General features: G+C 41.2%; 1 protein-coding gene across 6 annotated transcripts in view; it reads left to right on the top strand.

Annotated features, from left to right (window-relative positions):
- pde10a (phosphodiesterase 10A) overlaps positions 1-26,850 on the top strand; it is a 259,626-nt gene that overhangs the window by 213,770 nt on the left and 19,006 nt on the right. For all 6 annotated transcript variants that reach the window (XM_034184303.1, XM_034184300.1, XM_034184298.1 and 3 more), the window contains exons 8-17: positions 3,481-3,531; positions 4,061-4,119; positions 4,418-4,469; positions 7,541-7,683; positions 8,943-9,035; positions 19,301-19,487; positions 22,890-23,032; positions 23,241-23,324; positions 23,407-23,557; positions 23,652-23,807. In XM_034184303.1, coding sequence (XP_034040194.1) covers positions 3,481-3,531; positions 4,061-4,119; positions 4,418-4,469; positions 7,541-7,683; positions 8,943-9,035; positions 19,301-19,487; positions 22,890-23,032; positions 23,241-23,324; positions 23,407-23,557; positions 23,652-23,807 — 1,119 coding nt within the window. The remainder of the gene's footprint in view (positions 1-3,480; positions 3,532-4,060; positions 4,120-4,417; positions 4,470-7,540; positions 7,684-8,942; positions 9,036-19,300; positions 19,488-22,889; positions 23,033-23,240; positions 23,325-23,406; positions 23,558-23,651; positions 23,808-26,850) is intronic.

The following is a 26,850-nucleotide window of genomic DNA, read 5'->3' as shown; positions in this document are numbered from 1 at the left end:
TGTTTTGTTTTTTCGCACGCTAGAGAGTTGCTACGGTTTAAACAACAGAATCCACAATGACAATGAACATTATACAACCAAAATATACATTTTTATTTCTTTCATTTGCTGCAAGAGGCTGCAACAACTCTCAGGTGTGCAAAGGATTATGGGATATCTCAATACTTAGGGCGAATACTGCCATGAACACTACTGGCCAGTAGATGGCAGCAGAAACTGTGAAAACTTGCCAAAACAAATATTCCAAATAATCTGTGTGCTACGTTTAATCTGTGTGGAATTTAACAAACGCAAAACGAATTTCAGACATCTTATATATATTACTCTGGAACAAAGACGACAAACAGTGTTGTAAAAGCAATAATAAATAAAAATAAAATAATAAAAATAAGCACGACGTTAAAGAGCAAACAGAAAGCAGAAAGCGATTGTAACTCACAGTGATTCCAATTGAAAATAATGGAGAAGCAACCTGAGTTTTTTCTGGCATTTTTACATAAAACAAACACAATAACAATGTCTATAAACCCAGAGAGTATATTCAAAGAGTTTAATGCTGTTGTCCATGTGGAGCCTGATCAGAGCATCTCAAATGCTGTCGTGACTGTACTGAGATTACCCATAATGCACCTGGACACAGCATGTCCACACGAAAGCCTTCAAAATTAGTGCAGTACTTTAAAACTAAAACATATAGCTGATGTTTTTACTTTACAAAACTTCAGAAGTGACGTTAATTTAAATAACGTCTAAAATTAGTTTGGTTAAAATTTTAACCATAAGTTAAAACTGTATACCTCTGGATGACTTGAGTGATATTGCCAATGAGTTAGTATGGTGTCAAGAGTAATTGTCTAGTGACCAGTGCTTCTCTGATTGCAGAGGATAGAGCATTATTTCTTGAAACTAGCTCTCCTCTGTTTACAGAGAATAGAGCTGTTAATCTGCTTCAAAACATTTAACAAGTAAGTTTGATATCAGACTTAACAAAAGTTTTTAACTGTTTAAGATTTATTCACTTTACCTGCAAAAACATGTTAGTGATTTAAAAGTTATCGGACCAAAACTTATCGGAAGATAATTGGTCTGATGATGGTTTTCAAAATTATCTGAAAAGCTAATCCGATAATGAAAACATAAGCTTCGATAATTAGCGGATTAGCGGAACTGTGCCCACCACTGCCAGCGGCTGAAAGACAGAGTGTGCGCTGTGCAAGCCCATCGAAGCCTCTTGCAGCAGGTGTTGGCCAAATTCCAGATGACACACACGAACATCCAACACCACTCATTTGGCACTTAGAAAATGTGTGGCCATTCACACTATTAACACAACAACAGTCAGCAGACAATAACTGTCGAGCTGGATGTGAAATTTGTCCAAGTGTCCCCCACAACTGTGAAGTTGCCGAGTGCATGTGGCATGCCAGAGTGCCGGCTCCCCCCACAACACGTGTACATGTGTTTCACGTGTTCCCCCCCAAACCCCCCAACACGCTGCTGCAGCTCGCATCAGCATGCCGGTGCAAACCGTCGCACCGGCATTGTGCACCCCTCCCCATCGATGCAATGTTTCGTGGTGCGTTCATACAGGCTCTACCGCCGTGAGTCGCCCAGAGTTGTATGTATTCACACTGTGTGAAGGGGCCCATCACAAAGCACCAGTATGGTAAAAAACTATGTCTGTAATATTTTCTTCACCAAACCCTACCGAGAAGAAAAAAAATCTGATGCCACTACTGTTGCTATGAAGTATTTAGGATTAGTTAGGAGATGCATGAATGATATTTGTAAAAAAAATCTAAAGTTTAATATACTAGTAACTCATGGGAAATTGCATTTGCAGTGTAAACTTGAGGGAGGTGGTGGCGTAATGATGCAGGTTGGACTGGGATGCCAGCCCTTCTGGAAATAGGTCCTTCGTTGAGACTTTCATTGGTTACCCACGTTAAAGTAAGAGAACCTCAACCATGTGAGGCCTTTCTTTGCATGTGATTTATGAAGGCTTCTTCCTAATCGCAGGGTCCTGGTGGCCACTAAGCCCACTGGTCCTTGAATTTTTAGCACTTAAAGTTAAATCACAATTCTGTGCTTTTGTAAATTATTACCTCCGCCAAGGAGGTTATGTTTTCGGTTGTGTTTATTTGTTTGTTTGTTTGTTTGTCTGTCTGTCAGCAGGATAACTCAAAAAGTTTTGAATGGATTTTGATGAAATTTTGGAGTGGAGTGGTTGGAAATGACAAGAGGAACAAGTGATTCAATTTTAGTGGTGATCCGGATCACGATCCAGATCACGATGCTAATGCGTTAGCATGTCTATGGCATTTTCAATGTTAAAAGTTAGCATTAAGCAGTTGCAGCTGTCATCACGTTCGGGTGCATTTGTTTTCAAATTGTAATATTTCTTAAATTTATTTTTGTTTATATATTAATAATCTAATGATTATTATATACAATTTTAGAGAAACAGACAAAAAGAAATAGATCACTGTGCCAAGGAGGGAATCTCTTTAGGGTCAGTGACCCTATGGCCTTGTTTAGAGAAGTGTTTCATAAATGTTAAAAAATTCATATATTTGCAGTTTAGTTGAATAATGAATTGAATTTTGTCTCTTATTTGTTTTTGTCTATAAGCACATGCAATATCAATATCAGTGCTCAGATGACAGTAGCTTCTGGGAAAGGTGCAAGTTGCAATAAACTGTGATGTCAAGCGCTAAGGATACATGCTATCCAGTCACAGCAGATGAAACTTTTTTACTACATTGTTAGACTTTTTTAGGTTCAATGATTCCACGGCGTGTAGATGTTATGGCATCAGTGACCCCATGGCATCCATGCACTGTTTCTTTCTCTTTTTGCTCTGTATGCACCACTCTGCATTTAATCATTAGTGATCGATCTCTGCTCCCCTCCACAGCATGTCTTTTTCCTGGTTCTCTCCCTCAGCCCCAACCAGTCCCAGCAGAAGACTGCCCCTCCCTGAGCCTGGTTCTGCTGGAGGTTTCTTCCTGTTAAAAGGGAGTTTTTCCTTCCCACTGTAGCCAAGTGCTTGCTCACAGGGGGTCGTTTTGACCGTTGGGGTTTTACATCATTATTGTATGGCCTTGCCTTACAATATAAAGCGCCTTGGGGCAACTGTTTGTTGTGATTTGGCGCTATATAAAAAAAAAATTGATTGATTGATTGATTGATGGCCTTGGCAGAGGTTTGCACTCTCTGAGTGCTTCTAGTTCCTGTTATATCTTTCAAAGTTTAATCCTCAGTGCTAAATGGTCAAAAGTGTCACTTTCAGAGGTATGACTCTTCACAAAGCCTGTGATTGTGTTGACTAAATGTCTTTTTCAGAAGAATATCTTCCTATCGTAATGCTTCTACATAAATCATGAGCAGACTGAACCTGAAAACACTTAAAATGTGTGATCTTTACTTTTTTCACTTAGTAGGAGTTATGATTCATGGCTTTTTTTCTTTTCTGTTTAGGTTGCAACAGCTAATTTAGCATGGGCATCAGTTGCCATTCATCAAGTTCAGGTGAGTGTATTTCTAGAGAAAACATGTTTGGCATTGATGCACAAATGCACATGTGGGCTGATGTGTTGTGATTCCTGACTGAGGACTTCTGCGTGGATTCACTGACGCCCAATCTGTCCCACTTATTATGATGTTCTTTGTTTGTTCTGGTTCTGCACTTGTGTTTTTAATGTTTAAATCCACTGTGTATGAGAACTGGGTTGTCACTGGGCCCAGTCCAATCAGCTGAGACATAAATTCAACAAACAGCTCCCTGAGGATGTCATTATGCCCCATTGCTGTTTGGATATGAACAGAGAGCTACATCCCATTGCAGCACCGGCCACAGTGGAGCTCAGAGAGGAGTGCAGCTCTGCAGCACATTACACTCCTGGGTCGGCTTCTCCGTGCAAAAACATACAAAATGTCACAAACACTAACAAACATGTCAGCTTTTTTCTAATGCATGCACAGTGTTGTGCGCATTGGTTGTCAGAAATGTGTGGCACTTCCTTGTGACAGGTTGTAACCTACTTTTCTTTGCCGTCAGGTGTGCAGGGGCCTCGCCAAACAGAGGGAACTCAATGACTTCCTACTTGATGTGTCAAAGTAAGGGCTGCTGTCAGTTTGCCGAGATGCAGTTCATTCTAAAAAAACTGTGCTGATCGTGATTGCACATCATGTTCTTCTTTTGGGCTCTTAAAAAATTCAAGATCAAGGTCTGATGTTAGGTTTTTGTTGTTGTTTTAGTCAGGTCAGAGGTTAAATGGAGCTTTATGCTCACACACCTACTGCAGAAGAACCTACTGCATTTTCGGCAACATGTCTTTCATGTCTTGAATGTGAACATCATCCGAGCTTCCCATTTGTCAAACATCTCAATGAACCATTTCTTCTTTTCGCACAGAACATACTTTGATAACATTGTGGCAATAGATTCTCTACTTGAACATATTATGGTGAGTGTGATTTCTGCAAGTATGTGTTCATTCACATTATCTTCAAGGATGTACATCCAAAGACTGTGACCTAGCTTACAAGAACTTAAATTGTTACAGATATACAGTCAGGTCCAAACATATTTGGGCAGTGACACAATTTTTGTCATTTTTGTTTATAATACTTCATATATTGGAGATGTCAAGAAAGATGACATGCTTATATTGTAGAGTTTCAACTATAATTCAAGGGGTTTAACAAAAATATAACATCAACCATTAAGGAATTGCAGTCATTTTTATTATACACATCCCATCGTAGTCGTGGCAGGTGATGTCTCAGTTCTGAAAGGTGCCTCTGCTGCAGTGTCCTTTTGCATCAGTTATATAGAGTATATGCTGTTCTCATGGGGTTGCATATAATCTTTGTTTTAATCTGGGAGATGGGTGTCCTCCCTACAGATTGGAAGAAAGGACTTGTTGTTAGATCCCCAACAAATTGCCAGACATCATAGCTAGCCTACTACACACAGATACTGAATCTCTGACTTCTTCCCAACTAAATACTGGCGTTCATCAGGGGTATGTTCTGGTTCCTACATTTTTCCATGCTTGCATAGTCTGGGTGTTGTATGGGTTTGTGGAAACCAGCAGATGAGGGCCCAGTCACAACAGGGATTACACCCACCCTGCCGCTGGTTCAAGATACAATGTTGGAGGTGTGCGTGTTATGTGTCGGACGCAGGACGGAGAACCGACCAGCGTTTGAAGGACCCAGTATGAAATAAGCAGAGCATGGTACAAAGGATAACAAAATTTAATGACATAACAGTGCGGTGCAAAAGTATAACAAATTAGTGCGCGGACTGGCGAGGTGGATATACGGTGCGCTCCCAGCCGCACAAACGGTCCAGAGCCAGAAACAGTTCGGACCCAAGGACCCCGCCGACACCCCCCAGGTGGCCGCGACAAACCGAGTCTGTGAAAGAAGAAATCATCATGTGAGTCCACACTCCACACACAGAGAGACCGCTCAATGGTGTACACAAACAGCAAACACTTCCTGGCTTAATCACTAATCAGCTTCCCACCCTGCAGGCATGGAACACCCCGTTCACATTACTCACTGCAGTGGAAGCTGATTAAACGACTAACATAACAGCTCAATATAATAAGGTGTGAGGGACACCACATTTACTGACTGTACAAATGTTAGTCACAAAACCTGACGTACCTCAGGAAGTGTGCTGACGAGCGTGAGACCTCACCCCCTCCTCTTTCACAGACCATGGCATCAAACCTGGACGTTCTCTGCATCCATAATGATGAGATGGCTCTCAAGACGACGATCTCACCCGTCTGGTCACAAGGTCGAGTCTCTGGCAAATACACACTGTGTACTCCAGACTTAAATGCCACCATGCTCCAATCCGTGTAGATGCACCACAGCTGTGAGTCCTGACGAGCTGCACATGATCAGCCTCAGGTGATCAGGGTGAGGTCCTGATAACTCAGCCACACAGCCACTCAGTCCTAAACGCGTGCCACCTGGAAGGAAAAACAAAAGACAGAAACAGAAGACAGAAACAAAAAGCAGCCACCCCCAACCATACAACAGTGCGTGCCACATTTGTTTGACTGTCACTGAAATAATGGCTGTGGTGACATGTCATTGCCGGAAAATCAGTTGCAGAGCATCTCCAAAGATGTTCCAAATACGCTTGGCTACTCCCGCAACTCTAAAATGTTGATGTTTTTAGGGATTTTTTTTTGGTGTGCCACAGTGGTATGTTGGCAGCTGGCACAATCAGGTTGGAGGGGAGGATCCAATGTTCAAACCCTCGTTAGGCTGGAAAATCACTAAGGGCCCTTGGGCAAGGTCCTCATTCCCCCAGTTGCTCCTGGTGTGTAGTAAGCGCCTTGCATGGCAGCACCTTGACATCAGTGTGTGTGTGTGTGTGTGTGTGTGTGTGAGAGAGAGGGAGAGAGAGAGAGAATGGGTAAATGTGAGGCATCATTGTAAAGCACTTTGAACTTCTGTTTCAGATGGAAAAGCGTTATATAAATGCAGTCCATTTGCATGTCTACAAGACAAATTTGTCGGGGTGAATCGTGGAAGAACTGCTTCAGGGTGTGTCTGGGTGTGTTGCATAGGTGTTTTGTTGGCAAGGAAAAGTTTCTTGACACTGACTTTGTGGATGATGCTGTGATCTTTGCAGAGTCATTGGGAAGCTGAGTGGCTAATCAAGAGACTGGGTTGTCAGTTGTCCTGGATTGTCATGGACGTGGCCACCAGAAGTGTATCAGTGTGAGGTGAAAGTGTCAAACTTGTAGAGAGATATAAAAATGGTTGCAGTTCTTCAACAGCAGATGAGATATTTTTGTTAAGCCTCTTGAATTAAAGCTAACAGTCTCCACTACAAGGACATCTTGATTCTTTCTTTTTATCTCCACTGAGGTGCAAAATTACAAAAATTGTGTCACTGTCCAAATACGTTTGGAACTGACTGTATGCATGTTAATACAGAGCTGGCTATACTTAGATTCTTGCTACTAAAATGTGCTCACAGTACATGTCTGTACTATGGCTGCCTGCACTACTGCTAATACTATGATTACAAGTATTAGTGTTTGTAATAGATAATAAGAGTAGTAATTAATTTGCTATAGATGAAATCATGTACAATACTCATTTTGTAATTTTCAGTTCTAAAGCAAATGTGATGTGGATGAATGCAGTGTATAGTGTAGTGTGTAACATGAAATTCCTTTTTCTTTCACTAAACCCACCTGTCTGTATTTTGTCACCTTGTGAATACAGTGTCATTTCAAGTCATTGAAGTAATCTTTAATTACTGTGGTCAACTACCTGTAATTATAATCTGTATATCTACATTTAAATGTCTTATTCAGAATAAAACCAATATTGAGTTGTGTATCGAATCTGATAAAGTTGCAGGTTTTAGACATAAGATTAAGACATAAATTAAGACATATTTGTCTTCATTTCTTGTTCTTGTGTTGATTTGTTGTTGGTTCATCCAAAGCATCAACATTGCTAATAAGGAACTTTTCGTGGTGCTGTTTTGCAGATATATGCAAAAAACCTGGTGAATGCAGACAGGTGCGCACTCTTCCAGGTAGATAACAACAACAAAGAACTGTACTCTGACCTGTTTGATATTGGAGAGGAGAAAGAAGGCAAACCTGTCTTTACGAAAACCAAAGAAATCAGGTGTGTAAGACTTTCTCCCGTGCAGCTACTTTCATATGATTTCATGTCCTCCACCCATCCACAAGCTGTCATGTTTCTTGTTCCAAAAATGCAATGGGAGAAGTTCCGAAATTACTTCAGGGAACAGAATGACAAAGAAAATTGGGCTCCCATTTATCATGCATTGAAGTAAAAGCCCTGCCATGCAGACAAAAGGCTTAGTTCTCTCAAATGTTGTTAAAATTTGTGTAAGTAAGCGCTTAACCTTTGTCAAGATAGTTCACCCACCTGGCAGGCATATCTGGATGCTGATTAAACAACATGATTATTGCACATGTGTGCCTTGGTCTGGGCACAGTAAAGGCCATAGTGGTCAACTGTGTAAGCATTTTTCTAAGCCAGTTACATTTATTCCGCAGATCTGATTGGTTAACCGTTTGAGATTTCCGACCATAAAATATAGCGTTGACGGTGGCAAAATATTCGACTGTTTCACATTTGATGTATTACTCCGCGCCCTGACCGCGTTGCTAGGCAGATGTCAATAATGGCGCTGTCACCTGAGAGCGAGAGAAACTGGTGGATCGACGACGATGCAGAAATGGGTGAATTTAATCTATCATACGAAAGTATTGATACAGAATTACTCATTGCAGTTGACCAGATGGTGAAATCTGTGGGTCTGCTCACAGAATTTCCAGTTTGGCATGAAGGCACTGTTGCTACGGTAAGCTTAACTGACCTATGCAAATATTACTGCTGTGATAACCGATAAATACAATCCTAACAGTGATTATTTGACGACTCTGGACCAGGAATCGAACAACATTTCCCTAAAACTATGGTCTGCGTAACAGTTTTATCGAACTATATTATTATACGGGTTTAGATATAGCCTTCAGTGGTGAAGCGGTCTTTGGCTTACAGAATTACTTACAGAAAAATAAACCATGCAAACGATGGAATTGTTTTACAGTGGGAATAACCCGTTTTTGTCTGATGATTTGCGGACATTAATGCTGGATTTTACGATTGCAAATTGAGTTTTAACGCATCACTCGTAAAACTCAATTTGCAATCGTAAAATCCAGCATTAATGTCCGCAAATCATCAGACACAGTGGGGTTATTCCCTAAATCTGATTATTCCCCTGATCATTTTGGTTGCAACGGTGCAGTATCTCCCAAGTCGGAAATGTAGATACATTGTGACCTTAGAATGTCAAAGAAGGTTTTACAGGCAGTCAACAGTCAAATTCTTGTCCTCTTCTGTCCCTGTAGGTTTTCTATAGAGAAAGGAATAGCTGGTCAGGTGGCTCGTACAGGGGAAGTCCTGAATATCCCAGATGCCTATGCAGACCCAAGGTTCAACCGGTAACCTCAAATTTATAATTTTCTTATTAATCCAACGCTACTGCTGCACCACCAGATCAGAAGTTGGGACAGCATGGAAAATGCAAATTGAAAGAAAAAAGGCAGTGATTATTAATTTACTTTGACTTTTCTTTAATTTCATGTTTTGTGTGGTCAGTTTCATTTAGTTTGTTAATATATATCTACGAGGTCTCTTAAATAATAAACGGACCCTTTTTTTTTTTTTAACTATATGGATTTGAATGACATGCGATTACACCAATCATGCTTGAACCCTCGTGCGCATGTGTGAGTTTTTCATGTGTCGGTGACGTCATTTCCCTGTGGGCAGGCCTTGAGTGAGATGTGGTCCCGCCCTCTCGGCTGAATTCCTTTGTTTCACACGCTGCTCGAGACGGCGCGCGTTGCTTTATCAAAAAATTTTCTGGACCTGTGAGGAATATCCGAGTGGACACTATTCGAGAAATTAAGCTGGTTTTCGGTGAAAGTTTAACGGCTGATGAGAGATTATGGGGTGTTTCTGTCGGTGTAAGGACTTCCCACGGAGCGGGACGTCCTGCAGCGCTTCCAGGCGCCGTCGTCAGCCTGTTTCGACCCGAAAACATCCTAATTTAAGGCTTAATTCACCCAGGACGTCGTGAGAGAACAGAGAAGATTCAGAAGAGGCTGGCATGAGGACTTTATGCGGACATTCCACTGTTTAAGGACATTTTTTAATGAAAGACGTGCGCGCAAATTCGCCGAGTCGTTTCCGTGACGACTCGGCAAATCTGTGTGCACCACGACAGGAAAAACACCTCCGTGTTGAAAACCATTTGTAAAATTCAGGCGGCTTTTGATGGCTTTCAACAAGTGAGTAACAGAAATTGTTTAACAGCTTGGGCATGTTCCAACTTGCCCGTTAAGGTTTCCAAAGGAGGTGTTTTTCCTGTCGCGACCCCCCGCGGTCAGGTCCGGCCCGACATGCGACTCTGCCCGCACGTTCTTTCATTATAAAATGTCCGTTAACAATGGAATGTCCGAATAAACTCCTCATGCCGACTTCTTCTGAAAGTTCTCTGTTCTTTGACGACTTACTGGATCAACAGAGCCTGAAATGTGGAAGTTATCAACTTGAAACGGCGAGACGCTGCCACCTCGAAGCGCAGATCGCCGTCAGGCCCCGTGGGCCATCCTTACGGCGACACTACCAGACCAAAAATCTCTCATCAGCCGTTAAAATTTTTACAGAAAACCAGCTGAATTTATCGAATGGTGTCCACTCAGTTGTGCCTTACAGTTTTGAAAAAATTTTGATCAAACAAAGCAGCAGTCTCTGAGCCATTCCTAAACAATGAAAAAAACGACGAGAGGGTGGGCGACTCCTCACTCAAAGACTGCCCACAGGCGAATGACGTAACCGACAGGCGTGAAAAAACTCTCGCATGCCCACGAGGGTTCAAGCATGTCTGATGTAATCACACGTGATTCAAATCCATATGGTTTTTGAAAAAAATAATAAGGTTGGATACTTTTCTAATAGACCTCGTATACCTGCTTTTCAGGCATGCAACACATACACATACACAAACAAAGGTGGGACGGGAATTTAGGGATAGTAAATATTGATGTTATTTCAAATAGGTGATGTTAAGAGACAATTGTAATTATCATTTTGTATCCACAAAAGGCTAAGTCTTTGAGAAGCAAAGTTGGGCAGAAAACCTCCAGTTTGTCAACAAATGCATGAGAAAATTATTGAAATATTTGAAAACAGTGTTCCTCAAAGAAAGATTGTGTGGTATTTGTACATTTCTCTCTCTTCAGTACATAATATCATGAAACAATTCAAGTAACCTGGAGAAATTTCAGTCAGTGTGTAAGAGGCAAGGGGACAAGCCAAAGCACTGCATCAGGAACTGTCATGTTTTTGTTTTGTTATTCCTTTTTTAATTTTGTTTATTTGTTGCATTTTCTTTTTCTAATTTGGGGTATTACTACTATTGCAACTACTACTTCATCATCATCAGTCTTCTTTTTCTTCTTCTTTTTCATGTTCATCTGTCTCCATCTCGCCCTGTCATCTGCATCTCTATAACACCTTTCATCTTTCACCACATCCGTAAAACCTACTCTCATTACATTCAATCTGGCAGCTTCTTCAGCATCATCTCTCTCCAGATATACGCCGCGCTCTTCTTCTGTACATACCCAAACCATGTCAATCTGTCCCACTTGGATTGTCCTTCTGATATGCTCATTGCTAATCCTGCCCATTCTGATCACTCCCAACATAAATCACAACATCTTCAGCTCTGCTACGTCCAACTCCGTCTCTTTCTTATTGTCACTGACACTGAATTCAAGCCATACAGCATTACTGGTCTCACTACTGGCTTGTAAGCGTTCCCTTTCACTCTTGGAGTTAACCTCATTCCTGCCACTGTTTGTCTCTCTTATTCACCTCCTGCCACTCACCATTACTTTGAACAGGTGTCCCCTGAGTATTTAAACCTATCTATCTTCACCACCTGTGCTTGCACCATTCCGCTGCCCTCACTCTCATTCATGCACATGTACTCTAGCTCCTACTAATTTTCATTCCCATTCTCTCCACCTCTCCAGGCTCACCTCAATCTCCTCCCTACTCTCACTACAGATGGCAATATTGTCAAGTATCATAGTCCATGGAGATTCCTTTCTGATCTCATCCATCAGTCTATCCATCACCACTACATAAAAGAATGGACTGAGAACCAATCCTTGGTGTAATCCCACATCCACCATGAACCCATCTGTCATTGCAACTGCACACCTCAGCGCTCGCACTGTCCTCATATATATATATATATATATATATATATATATAAATCCAACACCACAGTGGTGGCTGTTGGTCTTTCACAGGGGGGAAGCTCAGTTTATTTATATGGAAATTCTGCCCTTTGTGACTTTTCAAGAAAATGGTCTGTGACCCTATCGTACCAAGTAGGCGTCTTTTCCAGGGACTTGACCAGTGTCCTTCTCAATGGCCAGAAGAGCTAGGCTGCTTAGACGCCCTTGGCCCATTGTATTGCAGGTGTAAAGGTGCACTGATACTACACAGTAAAATCACCAGTGTTAAATTAACACTGCCAGTGTACATATGCGTATATAAAATAATTATTTCATAGTGGATTAATCATTTTCTTTGCAATTTGTCTGTTGAAAATGGCTGTAAACGCTTCCTGAATCACAGAAGACCACTCCAGCAGCGCCGTTCACACGCGCACTGAATGAGCTGGAGAAAGCATTTGGAGCCATCTAAAAAGGTAATTATTTGTCATGTTTACATTGTCATGGCTTGATAAAACAGTTGCATATTCTTTCCTTCTTGTCTGCAGCTGTTAAAGTATGTTTATGATAGATTTAACATCTCATTATAATCATTCAGACGAGCTGCACTTTGATACGATCCGCTGACGCATGCACTCACTGTGTTCACTTCTTTACTCCACTTGATGAGCTGCATGTTGTGTTGGCGATTAGATCGCACCACGTAGCATGACATTTATGCATGACGGATTTTTTTTGAACATTTCAAAATTCTCTTTGCGCAATTGCACACGCCGGTGTCCCTCTCACATTCAGTCTGCACCCGTTAAAGACGAGTTTACTCTCCTTCACGACACAGGTCGTGCAAGTGTGTGAATCATTGTCAGTGCACCTTAAGACTTAAGGCTTTTTAAACAAGAGATGCTCCTCTCTACACCCGCAGATGTAGCTTGATTGTTGCCACTAACGACAACAGTTTGTACAGCTGAGGCATTGCAGTGTCCTCCTTCATGTCTTTTAGAAAAACCAAGAAATCTCACAGCTTTCCCCTGTTACCCTTTAAATCCTGATTTGAATACAAGACTTGAAGTTCAGACTTCAGTCTCCCTGAATCAAAGTATTGGCCATAAATTTTCATGACACTCTGGAATGCCAACCTCCTCTGGCAACCTTTCATGTCATCAAACGTCCCTGGATTGACTCATTCTAAGCGCAAACTTTCCAAATTTGAAAAATGCAGAGGAATCTCCTGCATGAGATTATCGAGGATAGCCATGTACAATTTTCCGTAGCGTTCCTGGGGATCCTGGAATTGGGAGAGATGGCGCTTTGTCATGGGTTCATCTCGTGGGTCGGATGTGAGATCTGTTGCTTTGGCATAAACAGCTTGTAAAGCCCTCACTGACCTCTTTGATAAAAGCAAGAAGAGACGCCATTCTTTTCTTGCAGTATAGAACATCCATGGCCCTCTGCTGGACGATATCAAAGTCTCTGAAAAGATTTGTTCATACGTGTACAACATGAACACAAACTCAAAATCCTCCAGTTTCATTACAAAACCTTTGGCACAATCCAATGTGTCATCTGTCTGCAATGACGTTATAAAAACTCTGCAGGAGGCCATCATAGTTGTTTGACACAGTGCTCACTGTCTATGATGTGAAATTTCTTCAAGTAGGAACATTTCTGAGCAACAGCCTGCAGACTCAAGAAAAGATGTTCTCTTTGTGGATTTGGAGAAAAATGTGACAAACCTAGAGAGTAACACAAAAAATATTCTGCACACAGAGACGCATTTAGCCCCCTGTGACAGCACCAGATTAAGTCTGTGTGCATAACAACGCACAAACATTGCACTGGAGGCAATTGCCTTCACTTTGGCCTGCAGACCATTTAGGGCTGAAGCCATGACAGCAGCCCCATTGTATGTCTGTGACACAAGTTTATCCCTAAAATTGTAGCCCTGCATGTCTTCATTTAATACTTCAAAAACAGACTGAGCATCCAACCCCTCAGAAACATATAAAAAAAAAACAATAAAGTTCTCCTGAATTTTGTCTGCACTATCAACAGAGCAAACAATGACAGAAAGTTGGGCATGACAAGCAGTATCGGGTGTTTCATCCACCTGCCATCCAAAAAAGGGAGCAGCCTGAATTTAGTCTCTGATCTCATCAGAAACAGTGGCTGCAAGAGCAGAGATCAAGTAATTTTGGATAGAATGAGACGTACCAGAAAACACAGTTGATGACTGGAAGGACAGAGTCATATTTAGATATTTCTGTGAACTCTCTGTAATTCCCCTTGTTGGATGATTCGTTACTCTCACCATGCCCCCTAAATGATAAAATTCTGCCAGCCAGGCAAGGACGTCACATCACTAAGGCAGTTTAGGATGTCCCTGTTTTGTTTGACTCATTATGTTTTGCCACTTGAATGGGAGCACCTTCATTAACTGCATGTTCAACCCCGACCCTGCCAGGCAACTTAACCTTGCACATGCACTCACATGTTCATTGCTCTTTTCATACCTTTTATATGCCCGGTCAATGTTAGACAGATCCCAAAAACCCAATTTTGAGCAGACAAGACATCCCTGAGATGGTTTCATCAAGAGGCCAACAGTACATTTTCTTTGTCACAGCACCTTTAGTCAGCCAGCAAACAGGAGAGCTGAAAAGACCTGTTATGTTTCCCTACTTTATGCACCAAATCAATTTTAGGTGTTGATCTGCCCTGCTGTTTAATTCTAAGTTTCTCCTCGCAAGGAAGACTATCAAATGGCTTTGCCAAAATCAGGTCAACAGTATTAGCATTGTCTGCCATCATGTGTACACCTTGCTAGATGGTTAGTTCACTCCGACCTAACCAACAGCATGACTGATTGATTGAACGGACTAATAAAACAATATTAAACTCGAACAAGGAAATATTGTGAGTGCATTTTATTTAAAGTGTAAGAAAGGAGCAATGGAAATGGTCAAGTAATTTCGCCAAACAAATACCAGGAAATGGGTTGCAGTTTGTCTTTCGACTTCACCTGCAAAATCTGCGATGGGACTGAGCTCTAGTGATGTGTGATTCATGAACGAATCATTCCAAACTCGAGATTCTTTTTACTGACTCTGGAGTTAAGAGTCATTGTCTGCATAACTCGTTCACTGCCATTAGCTGATGAGACATGTCACACAACTGTTATTCTAAAGCCCCAGTCACACTGCATACGATGATTACTGAACAAAGAAAAAAGTTAAAAGGTCACAAATTGCAAGAAAAGGTGGATGAATGAGCTTTCTACTTTTCCCATTACCGAATAGCCTGTGAATCAAGAGTGTAAAAGGAACGAAAGAGGAACAAAATGAAACCGAAGCTACCGTTGATCCCAACGCTTTAAACGAAACGTGCCTGGAGCCACTGCTGGAGCAGTGTGTCTTTGCATCCTGCTCTGCGTACCAGGACTTGGCACTGGGATGGAGCTCATAGCGCCTGAGTCCTGGGGAAGCTGCAAAGAGAAGCACGCAATCCGACCCACTGTGGACATCTGTGCGCACGTCGGTGGAGCCGCCTGTGATTGCGTAAATATATCACGCTAATTGCTGTATTAGCTCTGTGGCTGAAGCCACAGCTCTGGTCATTATTTTAACTCGGCTCCCCTGTCTCCTCTCCTCTCTGCACCAAGTTGAGCTGTATCACAGGCTGATACAGAAAAGTACGATTGACTGACCCAGTAGCTCACAGCTGACTCGCTCTCTTTCCCAGCTCGTAGAGCCCCTCCCTTACCTGAGAGACTCGTCAAATCGCTGCTCTGTGCGTCCTACCTGCTCGTGCGTTCTCAGAGAGATCAGTGTTTGTCTTGGAGTCATCTTGATTTTTAGTCTTTTTCACAATAACTTGGGGACTGGGGAGTGGTTTGGAACTTGTTTGTACTTTCTGTAGCGCACACGCTGGGTGACTTACGTGACATGAAAACACAAATCACTTTAGTGAGTGTCCACTCGTGGGCTTAGTGAAGCTTAGGGCTAGTGGCCGGCGATCACTTTAGTATTTCTTCTGTTTTTCTTGTTCCTTAATGCTGACAAATTACACTGTGTTGTCTTTCTGATGCTTGATTCTGCTTTTTTCTTTTTCTTTTTGTCTCTGTTTGAGGTGCGGCTCTATCCAGAGATGGGTGTGGTATCTGTTCTGGAAACCGTCTTGTGCACCGGCAACATTTCCTGTATGTTCGTTTTGTGAATTGTTTTGTAATTTGTGTCTGTAGCATGGCCAAAGCAGAGGGTCACCCCTTTGAGTCTGGCCTGCTTGAGGTTTCTTCCTCTTACCACTGTTGCTCTGGCGGTTGGTAAGGTTAGACCTTACTTGTGTGAAGTGCCTTGATGCAACCTTGTTGTGATTTGACGCTATATAAATTAAAATAATTTGAATTGAAATTGAGTGTCTTTTACAAACTCAAGTGAGTAAAAGGAATCGAGTATCATCATTGCTGAGTTCCCAATGATTGACGGTGTATATCTCAAAATAGCTGTCAGTCAAAACGGAATTCAGCCTTTTGACTGATCCTCCAATCATCATGTGGAAACTCAGTGTCCAGACAAGCTGAGGCCCGCCCACAGCTCCACAGTGGAGGCTGAGCGTCCGGGGGCAGAACAAAATTGTAAGATTTGTTCAATGACAGTTGAGTTTTGAGGCAATGAAGAAAACTGTTCCATGCAGTCCCATTGGAGTGAATGGACGCTCAGCTTCTATGGGAAAATGCATTGACCACAGACCGTATAAGAAAACGATTTCTTGAAATCTGGCAATGACACTATGGGAATGTATTCGTTAACAAAATCGAGTCAGTTGATTTGTGATAAGTAGCTGATTCTGAACTAACTTGTCTTCAAGATGAACATGTTCTAACGCATTTGTAGTCAATGAAATGTTACAGCAACTGTACATATTTGACCATTTTAATTTTTGACATTTTAGGGGAAGCTGAGCTTCCCTTGCAGTCTTAGAGAAGTCTCCTGTGCTACACCAGTGGTTCCCATTCCATGTCCTCAGGAACAACTAACCAGCACATTTTCTTTCTCTACCTGCTCTTCTGATTGGCCTGTTGATTGGGTGAGCACATCAGAATGGGATAGTTAGTTTTTCGCAGAGAAGAGAGTGATGAAAAGTGGGCAGGTTAGGGGTTCCTGGGGATCCATATTGGGAACCACTGTCCTACATCACCCTTACATTATTTTCTGCCTTCCCGACTTCCTCTTACAACACTATTTAAATCCTCAACTCAATGCCAATTCAAGTATTCAAACACGCAATACAACTCAGTCTGGCCTTTTTTTTCGTCATAAAACTATATTGTTGCTCCCAGATGTTCACCTCTTTTCTAATCCTCATTTCCACTACTCTTTTCCATAACGTCATGCTGCACCTGATCAGCGTTAACTGCAGCTCTGCATATGATGCCTGCTCTTAAACATTAGTACCAGTACAGGCATCATCTTGCTTTCCAAGATTTTATTAATCTATCTGGTTAACAACACCACTGTCATGTCTCCTGCATCTCCGTACTTCCTCTGGAATGTGATTTAGAGCAGCCCATCATCATCATCATCATCTTCATGGTTGTCCTCTATAGCCTTACTAATTTGTTGCACTTCCTGATTCTCTCTTTGTATATCATCTAACTTGTTCTTCCTCTCATTTTCTTCATTTATCAACTCCTCAAAGTACTCCCTCCATCATCTCAACACACTCATTACTTGTCATGGCATTTCCATCTGCATCCTTTATCACCCTAACCTGCTGCACAGCCTTTCCTACTGAGTCCTTCTGCCCTTTCACCTTCCTGAGTATTTAACTTAACATACACTGTACGTACGCTATATTCTCTTTCCTTAAAACCCCTGTCCATATGGATCTGGTTAGGTTGCGGTTGGCTTTCTGATAGAAAAAAAATTAAAAACAACAAAATCGCGTGATAATCACCAACCCCGCCACAGTTCATCTGCAAGCATACATGATCATCCTGGAGCGCATCGCCCACCACCTGGAGTATCAAGATCATCAGAAAAATCGGGAACAAAATTTTGGACGGTTCAAAATTTTGACACTGATAGAAATCATCGGGAACCCGACCGGGTCACCGGCAAGCTTGCGGCAGCTTAACCGGCCTTCTGCATGGCCGTGGGAACCCCGCTGCAAGCTGACGGCATTCGATTTGTACCAAACACTGATGTCGATCTGTAGCCGATCTGTTATCCTTAAGCTCACCACGGTAGCATAGCAAGTGTAGCAAACAGGCGGCGAAATATTCCATCCTATGAATAGGTGTCACCAGTGGCAAGGTCACTGCCAGCTTCAACTACGCCCCTTTTTGCAGCTTCAGATGCCATTTGCTTCCTGATTCCTGACAGGAACATGTGTACACTAGGCTTTAGCCTTTGCCACCTGTCTCTTCACCTTACACCATATCTCTCTGCACTCCTGTCCACTTCCTTCATCTCTCTCACTGTCCCAGCTCTTTTCAAGCCAACTTCGTCCTCTTTATAATTTCTTGTACTTCTTTAGTACACCACTAAGTCCTCTTTTTTCCTTCCTTTGTCCAGCTGTCACACCTATTACTTTCCTAGCTGTCTCCCTCAGTACATCTGCAGTAGTTGTCCTGTCACCCAGCATCACTTCACTTCCATCCAGTGGCCCTCTCACCATTTCTGTGAATTTCACACAACAGTCTTCCTCTTTCACCTTTCACCATCACCTGCATGGGACACAGCAGTCTCCCTTTGTGCATCTTCCTTCACTCTTATACATCACTTTCCACTACTCCTTCTTCATAAAACACATTCACCACAGCCATTTCCATCATTTTTTTGCAAACTCTAACACCATCTGCCCTTCCCCATTCTTCCTGCCACCTCATCATCACCATGATCTCTGTTCCCTTCACCAGTATGCCCATTGAAATTTGCTCCCAGAAATCTGACTTAGGTACACTCTCTACCACCTAATCTAACTTACATCAGAAAGTACCTTCTTTCTCCTCCATTTGACACCCAGCTTGCAGGGCATATGCGTTGATGAAGTTCTTTAACAGGTCTCCTGATCTCATCACTCTGTCAGACGCTGTCTTCAGCTCCAGTCAACTCCATTTCTTCTCCAATCCACCCCACAGTAGAACAGTATGACCCCACCTCGGATGGTTCTGGTCTTAATCCCTTTTCACTTAATAGCTTGTATAAATGAGACAGTTGATAATAATTAATTTAGAAGACCTTTTTGTGCTTAATTTTTTTCTTATTGTGTTGCAAATAAGAGCATGCGTTACACTCCTCTAGTTTACCGACTAATCTGTAGTTAAGTGAATATCCATAACTTGAATGGCTTGATAAGATATCACACTTGTATTATTACCTTTACAAACTTGTTGAAAATGCAGCATTGAGAGTAAAATTTATACCTAGAATTGATGTTTTTTGCCTTAACAGAGAGGTGGACCTCAAAACTGGCTACACCACACGGAACATCCTGTGCATGCCCATTGTGAGCAGAGGGGCAGTTATAGGAGTGGTGCAAATGGTGAACAAACTCAGCGGAAGTGCCTTCACTAAAACAGATGAGAACAACTTTAAGATGTTTGCTGTCTTTTGTGCTCTGGCCTTACACTGTGCAAATGTGAGTGATAACTTTCCATATAGAAACACACATCATCAGTTAATTTGTCGTTAAATTATGTGCAATATTGGTGTCACAAAGGGATCTCAGCAGTTCCAGACACTGGGGCAGTTAACTGACACACAGAGGTTTCATGAATCATGCCTTACATTTTAAGCCTCCATTGTGCGATCTGTGAGAGCCTCTCTACGCTGCGGCGCCTGACTCATTGTCTTGTGCGATGAACTTACGCAAGAGCAGCGTCACAAAGTTGGTTAAAATTGATGAGGCATGTTAATATTTTAAGACAAGCAGTCTGTACCCGTCAGTCGACAGGATTTATGTTTAGCTGTAATTTATGCCTCTTGTCTTTATGAAGCTCCTGATCTATGCTGATTTATGGTGGCAGGTATTAGGCTGTGTGTCTGTCTGGGAAGGGAGAGCAGGATATAAACCAGATGTGGAAACACTGTTCGGAGAGGCACAGTTTGACTATGTTGCATGAATATTCTAGGTGTTTTGAATATTTGTTGGAGCATTTTGCAACAATCAAAATGGCAGCAGTTAATTTTGATTAATATTTTTAAATATTTTAACAAATATGCAGTTTCCACTGTATGACCATCTTTTTTTAACCAAAATCTACCTTTAAAGTAATCTGCTAAGATCTCCTTGTCTAAAGAGGGAGCCGGCAGCCTAAATATTTGTTTAATATACGATCATCAAAAAAAAAATAAAATCACAACTCACAATATACCGTGCATCCAAAAAGTATTCATAGCACTGCACTTTTTCCACATTTGTTTATGTCACAGCCTTATTTCCAAATTTTGTGAAATTCTTTTTTTGTCCCTCAAAATTCTACACACAATACCCAATAATGACAATGTGAAAAAAGTTTTTGTGAGATTTTTGCAAATTTATTTAAAAACAAAACTAAAAAAAATCACATGTACATAAGTATTCACAGCCTTAGACATGAAAATTGAGCTCAGGTGCATCTCTCAGGAACTGGGAGACTAGTCAAGGTTGAGGGGAGGATGAATGCAGCAATGTACACAGACATCCTGGAAGAAAACCTGCTCCAGAAAGCTCTTGACGGTTCATCTTTCAGCAGGACAATGACCCTAAGCACACAGCCAAGCTATCAAAGGAGAGGCTTCAGGACAACTCTGTGAATGCCATTTTGTGGTCCAGCCAGAGCCCAGACTTGAATCTGAATAAACATGTCTTGAGAGATCTGAAAATGGTTGTGCAAAGACACTCCCCATCCAACCTGATGGAGCTTGAGAGGTGCTGCAAAGGCTAATGGGCAGAACTGCCCAAAGATAGGTGCACCAAGCTTGTGGCATCATATTCAAGAAGACGAGGCTGTAATTGCTGCCAAAGGTGCATCAACAAAGTATTGAGCAAAGGGTGTGAATACTTATGTTTTTTTATTTTAATAAATTTAAAAATAAAAATGCTTTTTCATGTTGTCATTATAGGGTGTTGTGAGTAGAATTTTGAGGGATTAAACTAATTTACTTCATTATGGAAGAAGGCTGTAACATAACAAAATGTGGGAAAATTGCAGCGCTGTGAATACTTACTGGATGCACTGTGATATGAGCACCAATGCCATGTTTTTATCAGTTTATATTCAGATGCATGGGAATACATGAAAAATTGAAAAAGATGAGCTACTATCAATGTAGCCCATTAATGGTTTGGAAAAAAAATTACATTTTTAGCAAACCAAATTATAAACATGCCCTTGGAAAATATAATAGTTTTAACAGAGTATAAACAAAGCAAATGATTACTTTGTTAGTAGAAAAGTTCCAGTTATTTTAAAATCAAATCATGTCTTTCGTCAAACACAAATTTGACACAGTGACTGGTGAAAGGCGGTACCTTTTTATTCGGGACAGCACACACAAGTGTTGTCTCAGCTTCTGGAAGAATTCAGTCAGAGAAATGGGGTCTTAGAAGAGCTTAACTGGCTTTTGGCAGTATATTCTATGAAAGCATGGAAAATATCTTCACCTCTGTGTTCTTTCACTGTCAAAATTCATCATTTAGACTCATATACTCCAAAAATCATTCTTATGAAAACATCTTACAGTGCCACATCCACCATGTCCATTAACTTACTGAACTGGAGAGAAACAGGCTCGCATTGATGACCTTCATCAGCTGCTCCTCAACATCCTCTTAAAGGGTTGCTGGAAGTATGGTTGCTGAGGAGTGCTGTAGCACCCCCTACTGGTGACGTCATGTAGCAGCAGCATAAAAAAAAGTTTACCAAATAAATTAATTGGGAAAAAAAAAATTATATTGTTTTATTATTATTATTTTCCACTATTTTAATAGGAGCATAGTAGCAAGCCTGATATCACCTATTTTTTAATAATATTTGATCCTGTTTTAGAATATTGTTTCAAGTGCAAAAGGTTTGGGTTCAAGTGTACCCCTGCCCATTCTTCATGTAATAATATATAGGAAGGGCATCTGGTGTAAAACTCCAGACAAAATCAAAATGCAGATCTATCTCTGATCTGCTGTGGCGACCCCAAGTGAAAACAAAGGAACAGCCCGAAGGGACTTATTTTAGAATATTTAGGGCCTGATGGTTTGCATGTGTAAAAATGAGTACAAACACCATTGTGCTCTCAGATACACCTGCATGCTGAGTTAGTAACAGTGTGGAACAAGGACAGTGTCTGTCAGATGCACAAAATAGTGTGTATTGTCCATTTAGTGCTTGCCATCATGAATATGCAATTAGGGATTTGTCCACCTGAGTGCACACAATTCTGGGTTTGCATATAGGTAAAGTTTGCACATGCAACTTGATTCGTCAAGGTCAAAAGGAATTTAACAGTTGCTGATTGCTTGATTAGGGGAAATTTTCAACAGACACCAAAATCTTTTTTTTTCCTTCTTGTACCAGGTTTTAAACTTGCTTATTTCTGCTGTTAAAAAAAAAAATAAATTAAAAAAAAATTGGCAGTTTCAGTTGGGCTTCTATGGGAAGTAATTTCTTTTTGGAGCAAGCTTCAAGTGGCCATTTAAGGAACTGTGTGATTTTCCACTTCCAAGTTTGCTTCATTTCAGACAGCCAGATGTTGGGCTTGGTTTGGAGTCCTGTTGGATCTGTAAAACCACCACATGGTCTCTGGAAGAAAGAAGACTGATGTCTCTCTTTGAAGAGAAATGGGGGCATGGCCAGCAGCAGATCATTTCCATTTAAAGGCACAGACATAGAAATGGCCATTTCTTACAGACTTTGATGTTTGTTTGTGTTGTTTTGTTTTTTGGATTAATATCTGATTGTGAGTCACCTGCTGGCCTGTGTTAAGTTGCTGAGTGGATGTATAAAGTGAACCCTTTAAAGACTAATTCTCTCTGTATTGTGATGTCCTTTCATGTTTCTGATAGATGTACCACAGGATCCGGCAGTCTGAATGCATCTACAGAGTGACGATGGAAAAGCTCTCATATCATAGCATCTGCACATCAGAGGAATGGAAGACCCTGACCCAGCTCAACCTCCCTGCACCCATTTATAAAGAAATTGAAATGTGAGTCTTTTCTCTGATAGTTCCCTTGAGGAGCATTCTGACTGTAGATTGGCTTCAGTGATGATGAGAGTTTAGTCGTGCATGTAGAGGCAGTGGTGGCATGGGCACGTCAATGGATTTGGTTTCTGGATGACACCTTGCCAGTTGAACAGCTTCTCCTTTCCAGGTGTGGAACACTCATTTTAAATTCTTCTCCTCAAACCTCCAGGTTCCACTTTGACATTAGTCCTTTTGAAGAGATTTGGCCTGCTGTTTATATCTACATGATTCATAACTCCTGTGGAAAGAACAGGTAGAATCTCACACGCATACTGAGCAGTAAATGCACCAGATATCTTGTTCATTGTTTTGTCTGACTCATTTCTCATGTGCAGCTTTGAGTTGGAGAAGCTTTGTCGGTTCACAATGTCTGTACGGAAGAACTACCGCCGTGTGCCGTACCACAACTGGAAGCACGCAGTGACGGTAGCACACTGTATGTATGTCATCCTACAGAAAACATCTGGGTTCTTCACAGAGCTGGAGGTGTGCTCCTTATTAGGCTCAGAAGAAACGTGAAAATTTTGGATGAGAGGTATTTATCTGATGTTTGATTAAATTGTTTTCTACTGGTTTACAGAAGAAAGGTCTATTGATAGCCTGCCTATGCCATGATCTTGACCATCGGGGCTACAGCAACACATATCTGCAGAAGTTTGACCACCCACTGGCTGCTCTGTACTCCTCCTCCACCATGGAGCAGCATCACTTCTCTCAGACAGTCTCCATCCTGCAGGTAGAGGTCCACTATGCAGAAGCTGCAAAGCAGCACATAACTTTTCAATACTCCTAATCTATTAAAGGATGAGTTCACTTTTAACGACAGTAACTTTGTTAGAATTGTTAGTAATCAAGCATGTGAGTGCTCATCTCACCTTTGAGAATTGCTTTTCTTTTTTTGAAGAATTAGTTTATAAAGGAGTGAATGGGGGCAGCCATCAGAGGAGTTAAAATCCACTCCATATTCAAAATCACCGAACAAAATATAGCTGGTCTGGTGTATTTCTTTTTCTAATATACAATATCATTTCATATTGACCTTCCATCAATCATAACTATACCTCTGATCATTTTGTTAAACACCAAATTAATTATAAAAGCCCTTTAATAACAAATTCAGAATGGAAAATAACACATAAATTTGAATTAGAAAATACAGAGTGGATCCTACTGTAAGCTCAGTGCAAGGTTCATTGGAGTTTCCATCTGGTGCAGTTGTGGCTTTTACGCCCAGCGTCTGTGTCCTGTATATAGCAATACCATTTGCACTTCTTTGGGCATGTTGGTCTAAAGATGAGGTGTGGTCAGGTACAGAGCTGGTATGTTGATGTCATCTAGCACCAGAAACTGACTGGACCTTAAGGTCCTAGCAAAGGCCAGGTCTGAAGTCCAGCGCTGTCTAATGCTGTACAAAGAGTGCAACAGGCAGGTGTGCCTTACTTGGGCAGCTTTATGATGCACATGCACTGTGCTTACCTGCACATTTCATCAGCAGTCACCTGCAGTCATGTATTGTACACAACAAATACACAACAAAACTGAACTGAAAGCAACCATTAAATTAAATATGAGTAAGCACTCATAACAAAGAAAAAAACTCATCTTTCTTCTACTACTTCACCTCAGGGAGCTTTGGTGATAACTGTGTACTCTAAAAGGTTGAAGTTAATCTGTTAATGAGCCAGTAATGCTTTCACTTGCATCCACTTCCTCAGCTGCAGTTGGTGTGGTCAAGCAAAGTGCTGGTCTGTGGCAATTGTCTGGCAGCAGAAATGGTTTGTACCACTGACTAGCGAAAACCTGACATGCAGTCCAGTGCAGTGTATTTCAAGTGTTTAAAAGTCAGCCTTATATGGTGCATCCATGACATGCATCGAATCTGCACACTGGGATGTGCATTACTGCATCACAGGCCCATGAAGTTGAGCTGACAAAAAAAAATAAAAATAAAAGTAATTTCTTGCAGAGGTAACAGTGTACAGCTTGGACAGCAAAAATGATAAAACAAAAACAATAAATGCTATCATCTTCTAGCTCATAAAATTAAAAAATATAACGCAAAGCTAAAATACCCTCGGCCATATGAGCATTGTCTTCTTTTTAATTTGCAGTTGTTTAATTGGTATCCCAGTGCAAATGATTTATATATATATATATACAATTACATTTTTTCCGCAAATCTGATTGGTCAGTTGGGTGAGATTTCAGTCCGTATATTATCGGGTGTAAGGTCGCAAAATATTCACATTTCAAGTTTCACATTTAATGTATTACTCCATGTCCTGACTGGCCGCGTGCGCTGCTACACAGATGTCAATAATAGCGCTGTTAGCTGAGAGTGACAGAAAGTTGCGTACCGACAGCGATGCCAAAATGGGTGAATTTAAGATACCATACAAAAGTACTAATGTGGATTCTGATACAGAATTACCATTTCACATTTGATGGATTTGATGGATTTTCACATTTGATGCATTACTCCGCGCCCTGACCGCTGTTGGAATGACGCTGCCTCGGCTCGAAGGTAAGCCTCGCCGACCAAATTACCTACAGAAAAATAAACCGTGCAAACGATGGAATTGGATTAGAATGGAAATAACCCATAAATTCATGCTGGATTACGGTCGCAAATATCCGGTAAAGATCAATTTGTGACCGTATAACCAGCATGAACGTCTGCAAATCATCAGACACAACAGGGTTATTCCCTAATTGTGTTATCAGTGTATCACTGATGCATTCACCTCTGTACATTTATATTGATGTTGCACAATAAACTCAATCAATGAATCAGTCATAAACAATATTTTACTTATGTTTTTATGGCATCTGCAGGAGGGCGTGTGTGCACATACATGAGCTTTTGAAAAGAGTGGAAGTTACGTTTGACAGCGTGTGATGTGCGTGCACGCTGACGTCCACGAGATGTCTTATAAGTCACTCTAGCGGTGTTATCAGGTTACAAAAACAGCGTTTTCAGTTTTAGAAATGTTTATTTCTTTAGCTAGCTTTACCTAATATATGAGAAAGATGTTATATTTACACAGAAACAAAGTGGTTTGGGAGCGGATTCTGCCATGTTCAATTAACAGCCAGAGAGAGACCAGCCAGTGATGTCACAGTGTCTATCTACTCTGAACTGAATGACACCCCCACCCCAACAAAAAATGGATATGCATGATTCATAGCATAAAAACAGGACACAGAATGTGACCTTTTGAACTTTTAAAATAGGTCAAGGTTAGCCATCTTTGAACTTGTCCAAGGTCTGTGAATTTGACATGCTGAGTACAGACAGAGGGACAAACAAAGAGACAGGTGGACAGACGGATGCAAAGCCTTCGCAATACACAATGGCCATATTTTGATGGCCTCGGATAATAATGTAATAGTTTGATGTGAACTTTGATGAACCAGATATAATCCGTGGGTCAAGCAGGTTTTTGGTACCACTTAAGGGTACGAAACAAGACTTACAATCCCAATACAATACCACTTACAATGCAATACCAATAATTTGCACAATTTTTTCTGAAATTGGAGCAACTTTAACTTTTGACCCCTGTACAAACTGAAATTGACCTTTGTCACTATTTGTGTTGTTTTCACTCCATAATTCCATAACATTAAGTCATAGATAGTACAAACTGTACTTTTTTGGAATCTTTATGATCAGGCAAGTAACACGGTGCACTTTTCAATATGATTGGAGCATTTTTTAATTTTGACCCCTGTGTAATTCTTCACTGACCCCTCCCTGCTTTGTGGCAGCTGCCAGC

Source organism: Thalassophryne amazonica, chromosome 13 (assembly GCF_902500255.1).
Source record: "Thalassophryne amazonica chromosome 13, fThaAma1.1, whole genome shotgun sequence".
Taxonomy (NCBI): domain Eukaryota; kingdom Metazoa; phylum Chordata; class Actinopteri; order Batrachoidiformes; family Batrachoididae; genus Thalassophryne; species Thalassophryne amazonica.
The sequence above is the reverse complement of the archived record's forward strand: the minus strand, read 5'-3'. Positions and strand labels throughout refer to the sequence as shown.